At 36.8% G+C, this 19,297-nt stretch overlaps 1 protein-coding gene across 2 annotated transcripts; it reads left to right on the top strand.

The window, feature by feature from the left end:
• The first annotated feature begins 3,887 nt into the window (after positions 1–3,887).
• zgc:153383 (uncharacterized protein LOC751751 homolog) lies at positions 3,888–7,714 on the top strand. Of its 2 annotated transcripts, none has more exons than XM_051655267.1 (5): positions 3,888–4,016; positions 4,775–4,957; positions 5,106–5,136; positions 5,950–6,047; positions 6,456–7,714. In XM_051655267.1, exons 1-5 carry the CDS (start codon positions 3,948–3,950, stop codon positions 6,651–6,653), a joined length of 579 nt encoding a protein of 192 aa, XP_051511227.1. In that variant the 5' UTR covers positions 3,888–3,947; the 3' UTR covers positions 6,654–7,714. The 2 variants fall into 2 exon arrangements, with proteins under 2 accessions (XP_051511227.1, XP_051511226.1); XM_051655266.1 differs by having other exon boundaries at positions 5,070–5,136; positions 6,456–7,710.
• Positions 7,715–19,297: the final 11,583 nt, after the last annotated feature.

The raw sequence follows: 19,297 nt of genomic DNA, 5'->3' as shown, positions 1-19,297 counted from the left end.
ACTTTTGCACAGTACTGTATATACTGTTTAGTCAGAAAAATCCATTTTCAAACAATTCTGGTACCACCAACTAGTTTGAAAATCAGGTCATGAGGTGAACGGTAGACACTTTTTTAAATAGTCATCAGCATTCTACTCCTGTTCTTTTGACTTTTTGGAACTTCTCTTTTGTTCTTGGGGAACAGGATGAAACAGCGGGAGGTCTCGTTGACACCTTTTGCAAACTCTTCTTAATAAACCCCCTGGCATTAATTTTACTGTCACAGGAGGAATAAAAGTATTTTAAATTTGTGCTTCATCCTTATTTTTGGCAGCCAAGGGCAAAGAAGACAGCAGCCAGTGCATCAGAGTTTCTAAGCTGAGATAACTGCATGAATCAGTCGTCATGAATATCTTTTATGACTTGAAAATTCCTCTGATCTCGAAACGTCTTTCCCCTTGACAAGAAAGGAGCATCTAGTTTGTTTTTGTTTTTTTGTGTTTTTTTTTACTTTTGTATTATTTATTACATATATTTTAAACTTGTGCATGCAAGAGTGATAATTTGATCAAATTTGAGCCATCAGAAAATATGAGTTTATAAACTGTGTCTATTTGTGGTAACACTCTACAGTAAGGTTCCATTTGTTAACATAACGCATTAGGTATCATGAACTAAAATTTAACATTACTGTATATATATTTTACATCATTTATAAATCTTCATTAATGTTAATAATGTTAATAAACATACAATTGTTCATAGTTAGTTCATGATAGTTCATAGTGCATTAACTAATGTTAACATATACAACTTTTGATAAAAAAAAAATGTATATGTTGAAATTAACATGAACCTAGATTAATAAAATGCTGAAAAGGTGTTTTATTGTTAGTTAATTGAAACTAATGTTTCTAACCAATGTTAACTAATGGAACCTTATTGTAACATGTTACCCTATTTGTTAATGCATTTGTGTATTTAGTTTTTTCAATTCCTAGCTTAGTCTTAGCATAAAGAAGAGCTAGCAGTGATTCTGTTTTCTTTCCTTGCACAGTTCTCTATTTAGCTTATTCAAATGGCTGTAAAGAAAAGGCGGGTTATGCTTTAACAACTTGATGTTTCCATCTCCAAGAATGCCTCAGTGCCCACAGGCCTTCACTCACATGAATATTCATGAGGTTAAGGCATCCATACTGAGTAGCTTATTATTTGTGACGTTCTGGGAACATTAGTTTACAGTCATAAAAAATAAACCCTAAAAAGAACATTCCTAGAACATAAGGAATTGGTTCCCACAAAATATAACCAAACGGCAACCATACGCTAACGTTAGGGGAACGTTCTGTGTTTGCTGGACAGTCTGTGACCTTTGTTTAGGAATACAATGTTCATCCAGCAATTAACATAATCATGTGGTTATTTTAAACAGTCAAACCAATGTACAGTTTGAAATTGCATACATTTGAAGCTGACAGTTTAAGACTTAGCAGCATATCAGGCTAACGCTATGTGACTGTTAGATGGAATTACAGTGACATCTTGAGGAAGTGCCATTTTCATTTTTAAAACAATGAATGTGGATAAGGATTATTGTTAGTAAAACTGATGGCTGTATGTCCTGCTACTCCAATTTTCATGATTTTTCTATAACAGACTAAATAAGCAAAGTATGTTGCCATGTTCCTACATTATTCTGTCACTCTCCACTAAACCAAATCAACACTTTAATTAAACAGAACAACTCAATTTAATGTGATCTCAGTACAAAGTTAATCAGTGAGGTGTTATTGTACAATACATAATCAATAAAAAGCTATTTGTGAGAAGAAAATTTAACACAAAAATCAATAGGAATGAGAGACGAGTCATTTTTTACATAAAATGTACTTACCCACAACACAAGAGTATTAATAAATTCAGTCACCACCCTGAATGGTCCACACATATCACTAAACAGCAGCCGTCCATGTACATTGACACTTGAACAGCAGGAACAATTTCAGAGTAAACACCTGCTATATCTGCCAACAGTGATCCAGCTGAAAGATCTGTGTCTAAACTCTTTTTCTGGGTAGTTCAGAAGTCGGCCTGCTTTACGCTAATTTTTGAGTCATTGGCCCCTACTGTGAACATGAAGGTGATGTTGTTAAAGGATTTCATGACAGCTAACACAGTTCATTGCTGCTCAAGAAATCACACCAAGATGCCTTGTTATGTGGAGTTGTTCAAGGCAATCTAAGGTTTATATAGTGAAACAAATATGTAAAAAGTCATATACATTTTGATTTATGCATCTTAAATTTTAATTTTAATTGTATTTATTTTTTCTAAATTGGTTTTATTGATGGGCAGTAATGGTCTATTATGGATCAGAATCTGCCGTTGCTATTTCAAACCAAATGATGCATCCAAGCCTTCGTTAGTAATTAAAAAATGTCACTTTAGAACTAAAATCACAGCTGGGCTGTTTTAACATGTTACTGGAGAGACTAGGATGTGTGTGTGTGTGTGTGTGTGAGAGAGAGAGAGAGAGAGAGAGAGAGAGAGAGAGAGAGAGAGAGAGAGAGAGAGAGAGAGAGAGAGAGAGATCTGAAGCATGTGTGATCGCCTGTTGATGATGCTGTTGTCTGTTAGTCAGCTTTTGGTGAAATGCATCCTATTTTCTCAGTGGAAAAATAGCCGTCCAAGCGGGGGTATTCCTCTCTATTTCACGGTAGCCGGTGCGCACGAGTCTTTCACTATAGAAACCGCAGTGTCCTCTGCCATTTTGTCCTCTCCAATGTGGAAACTCTGGTAAGAGGTAAGCGCCTTTAGTTTGTGTAATTAATCAGTCTGTTGTGTCTCTCAGCTGTGATAAGCCTTTATGCTGAAGTTGTTAATGCCATTTAAAGCTATTTCCTAGCTTTAGTAGTGTAGTAGTAATATGAGCGATCACAGAATGCTGTTGAATATAAACACTGAGTGATGCTGACTCACTTCACATCACCATCTAGCTCATATTACACACAAAAATTGTCTTTTGCCTCTACCTGCTGGCTAAAATATGTAATGTCACAATATAAAGTATAAAGAGACAGATGGCTCTTTTTTTTTTCTCTCTCACCTTTTCTCCCAAATTTGGAATGCCCAATTCCCAATGCACTCTAAGTCCTCATGGTGGCGTAGTGACTCGCCTCAATCTGGGTGGCGGAAGATAAATCTCAGTTGCCTCCACATCTGAGACCGTCAATCCGTGCATCTTATCACATGGCTTGTTGAGCATTACTGTGGAGACGTAGTGCGTGTGGAGGCTTCACGCTATTCTCCGCGGCATCCACGTACAACTCACCACGTGCCCCACTGAGATTGCACCACATTATAGTGACCACGAGGAGGTTACCCCATGTGACTCTACCCTCCCTAGCAACCAGGCCAATTTGGTTGCTTAGGAGACCTGGCTGGAGTCACTCAGCACGCCCTGGATTCAAACTCGTGACTCCAGGGGTGGTAGTCAGCGTCAATACTCACTGAGCTAACCAGGCCCCCAGACAGATGGCTCTCAACACATCTGCACTGCTCTTACACTTTAGTTTAGAACAGCACGAACACAAGCGGAGTGATACAAACAATGAAGCGTCCGAGTGCTGATGGTGTGAGACCATCAGTACTCATGAAATGTCTCTCGTCCAATCAGATTCGAGGACCGGAATTAACTATTGTATATTATATTATATTATATTATATTATATTATTAAAATCTGTGGCCAATCTTATTTTTTATAAAATCTTATTTAGTATGTATTCTGACATGCTAATTTATTATGTTATGATACAGTAACCCTAACCTAACCCTTTTTTGTATCTGTAACAGAATATTACACTTACCTCACTTACGTCATCACACAGGACTTTAATTTTGTAGTGGAATCCTGCAGGAAATGACTGAAAAACGGAGTTTATAATCTGGCTCTGTACAACACAAACGATGGCAGGAATATCTATTTATGTCGCCAGCGTCAATATCACTGTCTCACATGATATGGACACTGAAAAGGTAATTTAAAAATGTTTTGTGAATTTAACTCGTAACTTTAGATCACGACTAAAAGGGCTACAAACCGTTATTTAGTTATTCTAAATCCCAATGAAAATAAGGTTTAACTTTGGATGAAAGTTTACTCAGTTTTATTGCACTATTCTTGATGAATGGTGTTGGTGATGAATTATCTATACTTGTCTGACGAATAAATACATGGTTTAATGTATGCATCCCCACTGTACCAGGGAATGAGATCATTATCTCACATCCCTATAACCACATGAACAGCCCAATAACGCTATAAAATGCAAGCAAATTAAAGTTTAGATCTAAACTCCTAAAAGCCTGTCTGTTCTTTGTGATAAAGATGTGCAGAGAAATGAAAGCCTGTCTGATTTTAGGTATTTACAAAATACCCTAAAAATGTACTGCAGTATAGTTTCCACCAATAAAAAGATACAGTGAATGTCCCTAGTGGAAAACTGTTAACTTGTATTATTAGTTCAGAAATTAAATTTAGAAATCATACAAAATGACAAAAGATATTGGAAACTTACACTGTTAAAATCCCACATTCGTCTGTTCTGGTTTTACAGTAACAATAACTGCAGAAACTATGACAGTTTGGCAGAAGTTATGTTTACCATGGTATATGTATTTCATTTTATTATTGCTTTGAGAGGGCAGGACAGTTTCTCCCCATATCTAATTACATCCCCATCACATCTTAAGGTTTACACAAGCAACTCGTTTTGATCTATGTTTGTGGACAGAGCTCTGGGAAAGAGAAGGAATATGAGTGCGTGGAACTTGGTGATCTAGAGAGAAAAGAGAAGACCCCACGGCGAATTATTCATTTCTCCAGTGGTGAAATCATGGAAGAGTACAGCACAGATGATGAGGAGGAGAACAAAAAAGAAAACACAAAGAAAGACCTTCTGTCCTCCAAAGACACAGTATGTGTGTTGACCAGTTGTGAGTTTGTAATGAAGAAGTTCTGTTAACATTTTCTGAATTAAATAGGAAGATAATGAAGGAAAAAAATGTATTTGTATCCTTGTTTTGAAGTCCAAGCTGACTTGGGGCCCATATGTCTGGTTTCAGATGTGGAAAGCAGCTGCATCCACTATGTCTGGTAAGTCAGAGACAGAAAAAAAATCATTTACAGGCTACAGAATTGGATTTACAGATTTACTTTTGTGCTGATGAGCTTGTGTTCATGTGTTAACCCATTAATCTTTCAATTAAATTGGATCTGATCTATGGAATTGGAGTAATTTTGTAAAGTGTTCCAGATTAAGAAGATTGAAACTGGACATGTAAATGTTTTGTTTACTCATGCTACACATTCTTTAGTCACACAAAGAATTAAGAAATCATTCATCAAGTGTATGCATAATATGTCTTAAACAGTACATAAACCATAGCAAATCTAATTGATATTTTATGTACAGGCAAAATGACAGGAATTTGGACAAGTAACCATGCCAGGGTATTAAAAATGGTTTTATCATTGAAGTCCATGTGATTAGAAATGAAAGAATCATCCTCAGGCCACTGTGGATGATGATGAATGTTTATGACAAAGTGGTTTTGATGTTTTATTCAAATATGCAAATCAGGAGAAACATTTTCAAGTTGGGAATACATCATTATTTTTGTTTACTTTCTAGTTTATTTTGTTCTTGTTTCTTAAAGCAGCACAGTATATGATTTTTAGACCAGAAATTGGGGGTAAGTACGCCTCCTTGTGAATCAGATTAAGAAATTTAAAAAAATAATAATAATCCATTAAGAGTAAAGCAAAAACAAACAAACAAACAAAAAATATAATTTAACTCTTTGTTATGGCACATTTAGGACAGTCAGTGTGTCAACCATTAATTTTCTGGATTATCTTTACACTAGTCTCATAACCATGCCAAATTCTGCCCTTCTCATCTTTCAGCTTGTGACTACCTCGGAGAACGAATGGCATCACTTTTTGGCATCACCACAGCTAAGTACCAGTATGCCATTGATGAATACAGCAGGGCAAAGAAGGAGGTATGACAATCCATAATATTAATTGTACGTGAATACTGGGGAGCTACTAACTAAATATCATTCCAGCTATTTTGATAATAGTGTAGCTTTTCTCTGCTGAAAAGACCAGCTTAACCAGCATGCAATTTCCATGCTGGTCTAGGCTGGTCGATGCTCTTTACAAACAAAACCAGGGTGGTGAAGCTGGTTGACCAGCATGGTCTTTCTGATGAAGCCCGATAGGTGGTGGGTCCACTGTGGAGCCGGGCCTGTCAAGATTAATTTGTTCAAAAACCCTCATTATTGTTGAGTCAGAAAATAATGCTGAGTGTAGTTAGCTACTTCTTTTAAAGGAATAGTTCACCCAAAAATGAAAATTCTCTCATCATTTACTCTATAACTTATTTTCATTGTTTCTCTCTTTCACAGGAGGATAAAGATGAAGATACGCAACTCTCTGAGGAGGCCGAGCACCTGTTTGTGGAGCAGAATGAAGAAGATGAGGAGCCGAAGACCAACCAGCCCAAGACCAAGAGCACTCAAAGAAATGTGACCAATGAGCTGGACCTTCACTCTTCCTTGGTGCCCAATACAGTCCACATTCCTGCACTCGTTACTAGCCCTTAACAACTAAAAGTAGGTTTTTGGTCATTTAATTGAGGGTAAAAAGCAAGTCTCTATCATTTAAAGCACTTACGTCAGGGATTTAATCAGACTCTGTTATACATTTTGTATATCTCTGTTAACTTGTTTGTTTTCTGATTGCCTTAATATACTTATCCAATGCCAGTAAAATGATACTGATCATGGTGCTAATGAGGAGATGTGCCATTTCCTCACCCACAGACCAAAAGTTAAATGGCTCAAAATGCCACTACATTACAATGATTACAATATCTGTTTGTTTGTTTTTTTATTGACTTTGTCAACTATTTATTATTATTTATTTGCTTTGCAATTTATGTAGCATTTGATGGATATACCCTCCATCAATACAGATCTACAAACCTGTCTAAAAATGGGCCTCACACTTGTATTGAATTCTTTTGTATTTAATATGCTGTAATGTTAATGCTTGATATTTATGTCTTGTCACTGTACTGAATCATTTAAATGTTTTCAGTTGGAATTGTTATTTTTTACTATTTTGTGTTTTGAATTAATAAAATACTAATAGTTAAATGTCTCTGTGTTAAGTTGAGTTGCTTTCAGTTGTCTTGTGTGGGTTGATTCTGTGCTAGTGTGCTCTCCCCCTTGTAGATGCTGTTTTGTCTTTTGCAACAAAGGTCTCAATGTCTGTGTGGTACTAAAGGACAGTTGAGCTTGTCCTCAGTGTAACCCTGCTTATATGAGTATGGTTGTTTTCATCTAGACAGAAGCATTCATTATGTTGTGTTCCAAAATCGCACTAGATGATGTAGAATATAAAATCACCTCTTGGAAGAAACCTCTAGGTCTGTCATGAGTTTACTGTGGTAGGGATGATTTCAAGGGGGTTCCCAACCTTCTCTTTGACCATTGAACCCTTATGATTTACCTTATTTATATTAAAAGTAATGTCACAACATTTCATATATATATATTAATTACACGGCTCTCTGGAATACTCTATTCTGATTGGCCAATGGTGCCATCCAGCAGTCAGATATTACTCTGTATCCACCGCACATCCAGGGATTATGACATATCACACCGCTCATCCAGGTTCTGAGAGCTGTCTCTCCTGCATCTCAGCTCACTGTGCAATCTCTACAAGTAAGCTAATAAAATTATTTAAACTCAAATCAATGTTTCATGTGCATTTATTTAATTTGGCAAGTAGTCTTGTAATAGGCTGAATAATGAGGAGTCAGACGGTCATTTTCACAAAATAAACACCTACAGAACTCTGACGCAAACCGGAGGTTGATTACAGCTGTTCAGCAATTTCTTCTCAAATTACATAATTTCAACGCAAATCAATATTGCATCTCTTTTCATAAGCATATTTTACTACATCCAGTCAAAATGATTTGCTGAACTCAACTGTTGAGCCTTTAATTTTATTTCCTTTCCTTAAAAAATAAATAAATGCATTAACTAGAGTTGATACGACTCGCAATTACAAGTTTTTAACCATAACAGGCCTATAAATGCCGAAAATCAAGTGCATAAATGACGAATGTTGAGTTAGATTGATGTAAAAATCACATTAAATCTGACCTGGCTGTTCAAACTGAAGGCACAGATAAGCATCCGATTTATTTCCTCATATGAAAGTGGCACAGACTGGATTTGGAAAAAGTCTGATTCAAAGCACTTTGGCTGTCCACGAGGTCATCCAATTAACAGATCTGCGTCACATGTGAGTAGCGATGTGAATGAAGCTTTTGAATATTGGTGCTTTCTATATGCTAACATGGTATAAATTGCCGAATTTAAGTTAAGAGTTTTGGAAAAAGGTTATATATACTGTATATTCATATAAATGGATGCCCAGGTAATTTTTGACCCTCACAGTTTTGCATTGGCATTTCACAATTTCACATCAAACTCTCAAACCTTCAGTTACATCATAAATCCCTTGATGGTTTGTGAACCCTATTGAGAAACCCTGCTTTAAAAGGTGTTCTGTTTTGCTGGTTTCATACTTGGCTCATACTCTGATCAATTCTGTAGTAGTCACATTGCATACCACCCTCATCTTGGTTTAATCTACCTTCTTCAGGACAGAAAGTTCTTTAAGTCAGTAAGACACATGCACTTTTGCTATTTTAAAGATAGCCAAGCCAGCACAAAAACAGCTTTACTGTTAGGAAGTGGTTTAGTAACATGGTTAGGGACGGCGACTAACAGGTGGAGCCCAAATGACATCACTTACCCAGATGACATCACTTACCTAGGACTATTAAGGAGTTTGCTCCTGTGCCATTCACAATGGTGTTGTCTGTTGGCCTTGTGTTTGTTGTGGACTTGGCCTCGCCGTATGTGCACAAGTGTCTAATCCTTCTTTCCTTGTGGATAATACAGAATGAATGAACCATCACTGTTTATTGTAATTACCACTGTCTTCATTGTTTCTCACCACCACAACTTGTAAAAAACATTGGCCAACTGATACCATTGCAGAGACAGTCGAAGCTGAACTAAATGCAGAGGACATGTTATCAGGACAGGGAGCTAAGTCAAGCAGACACAGGTGAACATCCCTGACACAGGTGAGCATCTCTCTTGGCATTACCGTGCTGACACATACAGTATATCCATCCACACATTTGAGTAGGACTGACTCCCACGTTATTTTGCATAAATGTAGGGACAGTTTACATGTTGCAGGAAGCCCTGACTAGTGTACTATACAGAACCAGGCAGGGGCTCTCTCAGGTGGAAGAGACCAATGAGCCAAATGTCTGAGACTGAATGCATAATAATAAAACAAAATCTTGGGTAGGCCTAGCCCACCTTTTTCATTCGGCCTATGTAACTTATTGAAATGTAATCTGGGATGTTTACCATTCCAAATGAAGGACTTCGCAATGGTATCAAATTGCTTGAAATAAGAGAGGGGGACATCTACAGAGAGAGATTGTAACAGGTAGTTAAATTTTGGAATACAATTCACTTTAATAACATTAACTTTCCCAATCATAGATAAATGTAATGAAGCCTACCTGCTCACATCGCTTGAAAAACTTTTTATTAAGGGGTCAAAATTAACTCTTAACTAAATCAGACAAATTTGCTGGGAATAAAATGCCCAAATACTTAATGCCCCATTTGGACCACTGAAAGGCACCTGGCTGAAAAGCTGTTACTGGGCATTATGCTGTCAGAGCCAAAGTTTCGGATTTACACCAATTGACTCTGTATCCTGAGAACTTAGAAAAGGAATCAATAATTCTGTGGAGGCAAGGCATAGATCTAGTGGGGTCAGAGACGAATAATAATAAAATATCATCAGCATAAAGCAAAAGCTTATGTGCCACACCTCCCGCCACCACCTCTGGAAAATCATCTTCCCTTCTTATCACGGCTGCTAATGGTTCCAGGGCAAGACAGAACAATAATGGGGAAAGAGGGCAACCCTGCCGGGTGCCCCTATCCAGAGTAAAATAATCTGAAATTAATCCATTTCCTTGTACCGCTGCTACCGAGTGTCTATAAAGTAACTTAATCCATCCAATAAAAGTATTCCCGAACCCGTATATTTCCAAAATCTTAAAAAGATAATACCATTCTACCATATCAAACACCCTTTTGGCATCAAGTGAGATGGCAGCGAACAGAGTCTGATCATTCACCACTGACCACATGATATTGATGAAACGCCTAATGTTATCAGAAGAGCTGCGTCCCAGAATAAACCCCACCTGATCTATATGTATAAGAGATGTCATAACTTTACTCAATCAGATAGCCAGAATTTTTGACAATATTTTAACATCTAGCTGGTTCAGGGAAATTGGACGGTAACTCTTACACTTGCTTGGATCTTTGTCTGTTTTTAATATCAGACTGATCCGGGCTTGTGTCATGGTTGGTGGAAGCTTTATATACTTTAATGATTCCACATAAACTTCTAGCAAAAGTGGAGCCAATTCTGTAGCATAAGATCTAAAAAATTCAGTGGCAAAGCCATCTGGCCCCGGAGCCTTGCCTGTAGGCAAGGCCTTAATTACCTCTCCAAGCTCCTCCAAGGTTATCTCAGAATCAAGAGAATTTTTTTGCCCAGTCGTCAGTTTAGGGAGTTCTAATGGTTCCACAATGTTTCTAATGTCTTCATCAGTAGACGAAGATGTGGAACTATAAAGCTCAAAATAGAATTCTTTAAAAGCATTATTAATATCAATGGCCAAGGTTAAAATTTCACCACTAGCAGATTTCACTGAGGGAATGGTAGATAAAGACTCTCTCTGCTTTATATATCTAGCCAAAAGCTTCCCTGCTTTGTCCCCCGACTCAAAGTATGACTGTCTTGCCCTGAATAGCCAAAACTCCACCTTTCATGACAAAATAGTATATTCATTTATATCTGTATTTCAATCGGGTTAATTCTCTGAGGCCATCAGATGACATTCGGCGCTTCAGCTCTGCCTCTGCACTTTTAATATTCCCTTCCAACTCCACAAGTTCTCGTGCTTTGGACTTTTTGATGAATGAGGCACACTGTATGATCCGACCCCTAAGAACCGTTTTAAGTGCCTCCCAAGCCATGCCCACAGAGGATATTGAGGACCAGTTGGTCTCCATATTCACATTATTTTCAGCCTTTAACATTTGTTGGAATTCAAAATTTTGCAATAGGGATACATTAAAGCGCCAACTACATGATTTCATTTTCTCCATATGTGGCAACACCTCTAAATTCACCAGGGTGTGATCTGAGACTAAAATGTTTCCAATTGAGCAATCCACAACAGATGAAATGAGGGACTTAGATATTTAAAAAAAAAATCTATTTTAGAATAGATCCTATGGACTGATGAAAAAAATTTATAGTCCCTACCAGATGGGTTCAAAAGTCTCCAAATATCTGTAAGACCAAGATTTTTACTCATCCTGTGAAGCATCAGTGTTGCTCTGGGGGGCTTTTGCTTTTTACACTTTTGCTTCACTATGATAAAGGACTGAGTCCATCAAAAGATTAAAGTCTCCTCCCAATATTATGTCATGAGGGGTGCCAGCGGCTTGCAACATCCCTTCAAGATCTATAAAAAAGCCCTGATCATCAACGTTAGTTGCGTAAATATTATTAAAAAAAATCGACCTTTGCCTCTGAATTTCTGCTAAAATAATAATGACTCTTCCTAATTTATCTTTAATCTGTTTGAGACATTTGAATTGTAGATGCTTATTTATCAATGTAATGACTCCCCTGCTATTACTTGAGCCAGCACTAAAGAAAATATGTCCACCCCAAAAATTTTTCAGCTTCCTGCAGGGAAAGATGCATTTCTTGAAGAAACACTGTATCATATTTCTTACGCTTAAGAAGAGAAATAACTTTCCTTCTTTTTATGGGGTGCCCCAACCCATTCACATTCCACGTGGAGAGAGACAATCGCAACAACTTTGCCATCAGATTGCTCAAGTCTGGTGCTTCTAATACATAACAGAATAAAATCTATAAAACAAACTCTAGCCAATAGGCAGAACAAACACAAAGAACATGTAGATTCATCCACATACTGTCCTGAAGGTGTATTCCTCCCCAAAACAAGCTCCAGCCTCTAGCGGAACCAACACATAATATATATATATATATATATATATATATATATATATATATATATATATATATATATATATATATTTAAAAAACCTTTCAGTTTCCTCGAGCAGTCAAACGAATGTTCAGTGAGCCGGCTGTTTCATAAGTGTAGCAGATGACCTAATCCTTCCAATGTCCTGCAAAAAAATATTCCTCAAAACAAACTCTATCCAATAGGAGGCATAAGCACAAAGAACGAGCAGATTCATCCACAACTGTCCCAAAGAAGTGTTTTTCCAAAAAACAAACTCCAGCTGCTAGGCGGAACCATCACAAAAAGAAACAAAAAAGGTGCCCAGCTTCCTCGGACAGTCAAGTGAATGTTCAGTGAGTCAAGCTCACTTGGGAACAACATGAAAATCACCAAATGGCTTACTCATTCCATTGATTTTATGAAAGACATCGCTTGTTGTGGGCATGTAAATAATTTACGGCCATCCTTAGAATCTATTCTCAGTTTGTCCGGAAACATCAGTGCAAAAGTGTTCTTCCATTGATGTAAGAGTTTCTTGCATTCCTTGAATCGATCACGTTTCTCTCTTGCTGTGGTTCTTCCAAGAAAGCCTTTCTTTACTCCTCGCCTCACGTAACACAAGATCTTTATCAGATGATCTCAGAAATTTGGCCAGAATTGATCAGGGCCTGTCTCCCTCAGCCGATCTCTGAGCTGGGACCCTGTGAGCTCACTCGTTTTCCAGTTTATGGCCTGTTATGTCGAGCAGACTCGGGAAGAGCTTGTCTAGGAATTTCACCATATCTCTGCTTTCCGTTCTCAGGAATTCCAACAATTCGGACATTGTTTTGCCGATTACAATTCTCAAAGTCTTCCAACTTTTCCCAGATGCATTGCAAATCTGCCTTGGTCGCTAGCGGATTAGCAGCTAATTCCCTCTCCGATGACTCCAGATAATCAATCCGTTTCTCGACGTTCCCGATTCTTTTAACCAACTCAGAGAATTTCACCTCCTACGCAGTGATCCTCCAAGTCCGCAATGACCTTCGTCAGCATCACAGACATGCTCGCCAGTTGCAAGTTAGCAAGTAAGTGTCTTTTAATGTCTCCAGAGCCTGAGGATTTTGAATTCTTTGACATACTGTCTTCATAGAACAGTTATGAAACAGAGTGTATCAAATCATACCGGTTTATGACACAAAAATAATTAAAAACTAGCAAAGTGCGCAGAGCTCACCGTTCACACGTCCAAACCTTGCATGGTGTCACACAACTCCCCCTGCCTAATTTATTTAACTTGTTGGTCTTTTAAGCTTAAATCTATTTAGATAATTTTTTTTTTTTTTTTTTTTTTTTTTTTGTATTTAGGGCCATTTATTTTGATTTTGGTTTCTTGTTTACTTTCACTTTTCGTCTCTCACTAGTGGTCTGGTTTTAAGATTACCCCTTTTTTGATTAATTCAAATTTCACCAAAACTCAGTTATACACAATTTAAAATGTACACAAAATACAAATCAATTGTTCGATTTCACTCTTCAAAATATGCGACAGTAACAAATTTTGATCCAATCAGCTTTTTTCTTCTGCAAATCCAACTGCAGTTTCCAGTAAACCCTTAAAAAAATCTAAACTAGACGCAAACTTGCTGCTTATTATTGTCACATGCAAATGAGCTTGTGATTTGCCGCAAATGTATGCCAGAAGTTTGCAGCTCTTCACTGCTAGTGGTGAAGTGGACAATTTGCCACAAGTTTGCCACAAAGCTCAATTGCATGTGAATATTATCTGTGGCGAATTTGCGGCACATTTGCAGTGAACTCTTTGCAGTGAATTTTTGTAAGGGAAGTGAATATAAAACACAGTCTGTATGGTTTTATCAGTTGAAAGTTTCAGGGAAAAGTGTTTGAGGTGGTAGGTGTTCGTATGTGATGATTCAATCTTTATCTTCAATAGTGGCTCTATGGGAGGCTCGCCATCTTGATGTTAATCATGTTCCATGCGTTTAAAAAGATCTGTCCTATTTATGCAACATAACAGAGTCATATACACAAAAACACAAATTATTAACTCCGACCTGTCAATCATCCTGTCACAGTTGTCATGACATACACGTTCCTCGTTTCATTTTTACTATCATTCATTCATCATTTCATTTCATTTACACTACCCCACAGTGATTCCTACTGTATTGGAGAGAAGCAGCAGCGTGGCGTTGAAGATCGCGGAACTTATGGAGATCCACTGATGTTTTACAGTACATACTGTATGATGCATATGTAATAAAGTGTGTTTATTGTAAGCCAAAATGATATATTTTGCTATCATTATCTCCACTGAATGTGTGAAGTTCACATTGTGTTGCAGATTAAATCTAATAAGTAAAACATGAATTAAATATTTTTGAACAAGTTAATGTGATCTTATTCATAATCAACTAAAGTTAAAAAAAAAAACATACTACCATTACTTTTATCTAACATGTCTTGAATGTCATAAACAATTCAGAAAGACAGAATAATTGCATAACACTGTGCTGGATAAATGTATTCATTGTTTTTGTCTTTTGAAGCATCACACACGTTTACATCATTCAACAGTCCATTGAAAGGGAATCTGATCTCCACTATTTCAGTGTTATACAATAAATGGGAAAAATAAAATGAGACCATACAATTGTGTTAATCTGATCAATGTTTCCATTTTTAATCCACATAGTGCTGACACTTTTACTTAATGATTCTTTTCAAGAAAGAAAGCTCTTAAAAACACAAGTGTATCCATAAGCAATACAAATATAATAGATGGACATAAAAGCTTGTAGGTAATATTATGATTTTTAATCACTCAAATCATTTTTTGTTCATTGTGTAAATGGAGCAGCCGATCGTTCACAATTTAACGAGAAGCATCGTCGTCCTACAGAGTCAAAGCAGTTTCTTTTCACAGCGTTTAACCATTAAACTTACGTGACGCTTAAGATGTGAAAACATTTAAGAACTGATGAAGCGCCATCGTCACTGCCATGTTTGTAGTTTTTCAAGTTTCACAGCTGTAGTTCTGAAGCGAACCATCAAACTCCTCTTCCGTTGAGCAAGGGATTGTGGGCAGTATTAGTCAAAAAAGCATGCACTTCGCAATTCTACCTGAAATAATAGACCATCCGGGCTACTTTGGAATCCTTTTTCTAAACATACTACCATTTGAAACATACTCATTCTTATCTCATATACTATTTAGGGCAGATAGTGTGCACATTGTGTTATGTTAAATTATTTGTATGTACTTTAAAATTAAAATAATTTCAAGACTGATTTAAGCCTCCTTAAACCTTCTGGCCACCTTCACTTCCATTAACACTTAATTCCACTTTCTAACCTGTATTTCAAACAATATAACACTTTTCTATAAATGTTGCATTTTAGTTTCATGTCTACAACACCTATATTGCTATATATGGCTTTATTTTCACCAGAAAATGAAAATAATTCCAAGACTTATTAAGACTCCTTCCATCTCCTGTCCTACTTCTACTTCCATATCCATTTTGCTGTATTTTTCAAGACTAAGTTAAACCTCCTTCCATTTCCCGCTTCCTCAAATTCCATATTTAATTTTATGGATCTTGCAAGACTAATTTAAGACTCCTTTAACTTTCTGCGCTCCTCCACTTCCATATCAACCACTTTCTAACCTGAACGTCAAACAATACAGAAATTTTCGATAAATGTTGAATTTCTTTTAAAGTCTACAACAAACAATACAATGTCTAATTTTTTACCTGAAAAATAAATTAATTCCAAGACTGATTTAAGCCTCATTTCACATCCTGGCTGGCATCCTCCACTTTCAAATCCACCTCATGCCACTTTCTAACCTGAACATCAAACAATATAGCACTTTTAGATAATCATTGCCTTTTTTATGTCTGCAACAAACAACGCAATGTCTATGTTATTACATGGAAAATAAATTCATTCCAAGACTGCTTCCATGTCCTGGGCTCCTCCACTTCCAAATCCACGTCATGCCACTTTCTAGCCTGTACTCCAAACAATGTAGTAATTTTCGATAAAGGTTGCATTTGTTTTGTTTTGTTTGTTTGTTTTTTCAAGACTGCAACAAACAACACAATGTCTATATTTTTACCTGAAAAATAAATTCATTCCAAGACTGATTTAAGCCTCCATCCATGCCCTGGGCTCCTCCACTTCCAAATCCACCTCATGCCACTTTCTAACCTAAACATCAAACAATATATTAATTAATGCATCAATAAAAAAAAGTTACTCAGAGGTCCTTAGAGAACAAAAATGTCAGCGTCATATTATTTTCCATATACTAAATGCTAAGGGGAAACATTTTGGGGGATTATCACAGTCTGGGATATGTCAATGATTAGCAACAACATTGATTTTGTTGCATTATTATTTTTTGTGCAGTGTCAGATTAAAGAAAAAACACACTCAGGACCTTAGAGGACAAACATGTCCATGTCAAAAAACTGCCATAAAAATATTATATATAAATATTATTTTCCACTTTCACTGACAGATGTTTTAACCAACATCAGTCCTGATCATAACTACCAAATATTCATTCATTTTCAGGATTTTAACCCTTTAAAATGTTTACAAAATGCCGCTGTTGTTTTTCACAGACACACACACACACACTTACACACACTTGTTTCCATGTTTTATGGGGACTTTACATAGACATAATGGTTTTTACGTTGTACAAACTATAGATTCTATCCCCTAACCCTACCCCTAAACCTAACCCTCACAAAAACCTTTTTGCATTTTTACATTTTCAAAAAAGCATAGTTCAGTGTGATTTATAAGCTGTTTTCCTCATGGGGACCAACAACATCAAAAATTTCGGGTTTTACTAACCTTATGGGGACATTTGGTCCCCACTAAGTGTTAAATACCCGCATACACACACACACACACACCTCTCAATACACACACACAAAACACACTCTGACATCCATACTAACACACCCACACAATTTTAGCTGCATCATTTATTCAATTGTCTTGCAGTGCTCTATAATACTGCAAACAGAAAATAGGAAAAAAAGCATGTATTTGCTCCATAGGCTAAACATGAAAAAAATTGCACCATCTGGTGAAAAAAATAAAATAAAATAATAATAATATTATGGCACATTTTATGATGATATATATACATATATATATACATACAGGTGCATCTCAATAAATTAGAATGTCGTGGAAAAGTTCATTTATTTCAGTAATTCAACTCAAATTGTGAAACTTGTGTATTAAATAAATTCAATGCACACAGACTGAAGTAGTTTAAGTCTTTGGTTCTTTTAATTGTGATGATTTTGCTCACATTTAACAAAAACCCACCAATTCACTATCTCAAAAAATTTAAATACATCATAAGACCAATAAAAAAAAACATTTTTAGTGAATTGTTGGCCTTCTGGAAAGTATGTTCATTTACTGTATATGTACTCAATACTTGGTAGGGGCTCCTTTTGCTTTAATTACTGCCTCAATTCGGCGTGACATGGAGGTGATCAGTTTGTGGCACTGCTGAGGTGGTATGGAAGCCCAGGTTTCTTTGACAGTGGCCTTCAGCTCATCTGCATTTTTTGGTCTCTTGTTTCTCATTTTCCTCTTGACAATACCCCATAGATTCTCTATGGGGTTCAGGTCTGGTGAGTTTGCTGGCCAGTCAAGCACACCAACACCATGGTCATTTAACCAACTTTTGGTGCTTTTGGCAGTGTGGGCAGGTGCCAAATCCTGCTGGAAAATGAAATCAGCATCTTTAAAAAGCTGGTCAGCAGAAGGAAGCATGAAGTGCTCCAAAATTTCTTGGTAAACAGGTGCAGTGACTTTGGTTTTCAAAAAACACAATGGACCAACACCAGCAGATGACATTGCACCCCAAATCATCACAGACTGTGGAAACTTAACACTGGACTTCAAGCAACTTGGGCTATGAGCTTCTCCACCCTTCCTCCAGACTCTAGGACCTTGGTTTCCAAATGAAATACAAACTCCAGTTCCTCTTCTCCTTAGCCCAGGTAAGACGCCTCTGACATTGTCTGTGGTTCAGGAGTGGCTTTACAAGAGGAATACGACAACTGTAGCCAAATTCCTTGACACGTCTGTATGTGGTGGCTCTTGATGCCTTGACCCCAGCCTCAGTCCATTCCTTGTGAAGTTCACCCAATTTCTTGAATCGATTTTGCTTGACAATCCTCATAAGGCTGCGGTTCTCTCGGTTGGTTGTGCATCTTTTTCTTCCACACTTTTTCCTTCCACTCAACTTTCTGTTAACATGCTTGGATACAGCACTCTGTGAACAGCCAGCTTCTTTGGCAATGAATGTTTGTTGTTTACCCTCCTTGTGAAGGGTGTCAATGATTGTCTTCTGGACAACTGTCAGATCAGCAGTCTTCCCCATGATTGTGTAGCCTAGTGAACCAAACTGAGAGACCATTTTGAAGGCTCAGGAAACCTTTGCAGGTGTTTTGAGTTGATTAGCTGATTGGCATGTCACCATATTCTAATTTTTTGAGATAGTGAATTGGTGGGTTTTTGTTAAATGTGAGCCAAAATCATCACAATTAAAAGAACCAAAGACTTAAACTACTTCAGTCTGTGTGCATTGAATTTATTTAATACACAAGTTTCACAATTTGAGTTGAATTACTGAAATAAATGAACTTTTCCACGACATTCTAATTTATTGAGATGCACCTGTGTATATATATATATATATATATATATATATATATATATATATATTAATCATTTTTGAAACCAGGACTCCAGAATGAAAGCATAATATCATAGAATTCATGATTTTATGCTTAAATGGAACTGAGATCAAATATTGCAGTTTTAATGGGTTTCAATGGGGACATTTTTGTCCTGAAGGTCCTGAGTGTAACTATTTTGTGTACACAGTGTATTATAAAAGTATTATAGAAACTGAGGTTGAAATATCAAAATTCCTCCAAAAATACACATCTTTGGCAAAATGTATGCCTTTGGCATTAACACAGTCAAAATGATTGA

This window comes from Myxocyprinus asiaticus, chromosome 25 (genome assembly GCF_019703515.2).
Source record: "Myxocyprinus asiaticus isolate MX2 ecotype Aquarium Trade chromosome 25, UBuf_Myxa_2, whole genome shotgun sequence".
Taxonomy (NCBI): Eukaryota; Metazoa; Chordata; class Actinopteri; order Cypriniformes; family Catostomidae; genus Myxocyprinus; species Myxocyprinus asiaticus.
This window is presented reverse-complemented; position numbering and strand designations above follow the sequence as displayed.

Excerpts from the sequence above, each read along its gene's own strand:
- zgc:153383 (XM_051655266.1), top strand. The coding sequence starts at position 3,948 with ATGGCAGGAATATCTATTTATGTCGCCAGCGTCAATATCACTGTCTCA. Across the intron at positions 4,017-4,774 it reads ATGATATGGACACTGAAAAG|AGCTCTGGGAAAGAGAAGGA; the intron begins GTAATTTAAAAA and ends GTTTGTGGACAG. Across the intron at positions 6,048-6,455 it reads ACAGCAGGGCAAAGAAGGAG|GAGGATAAAGATGAAGATAC; the intron begins GTATGACAATCC and ends TCTCTTTCACAG.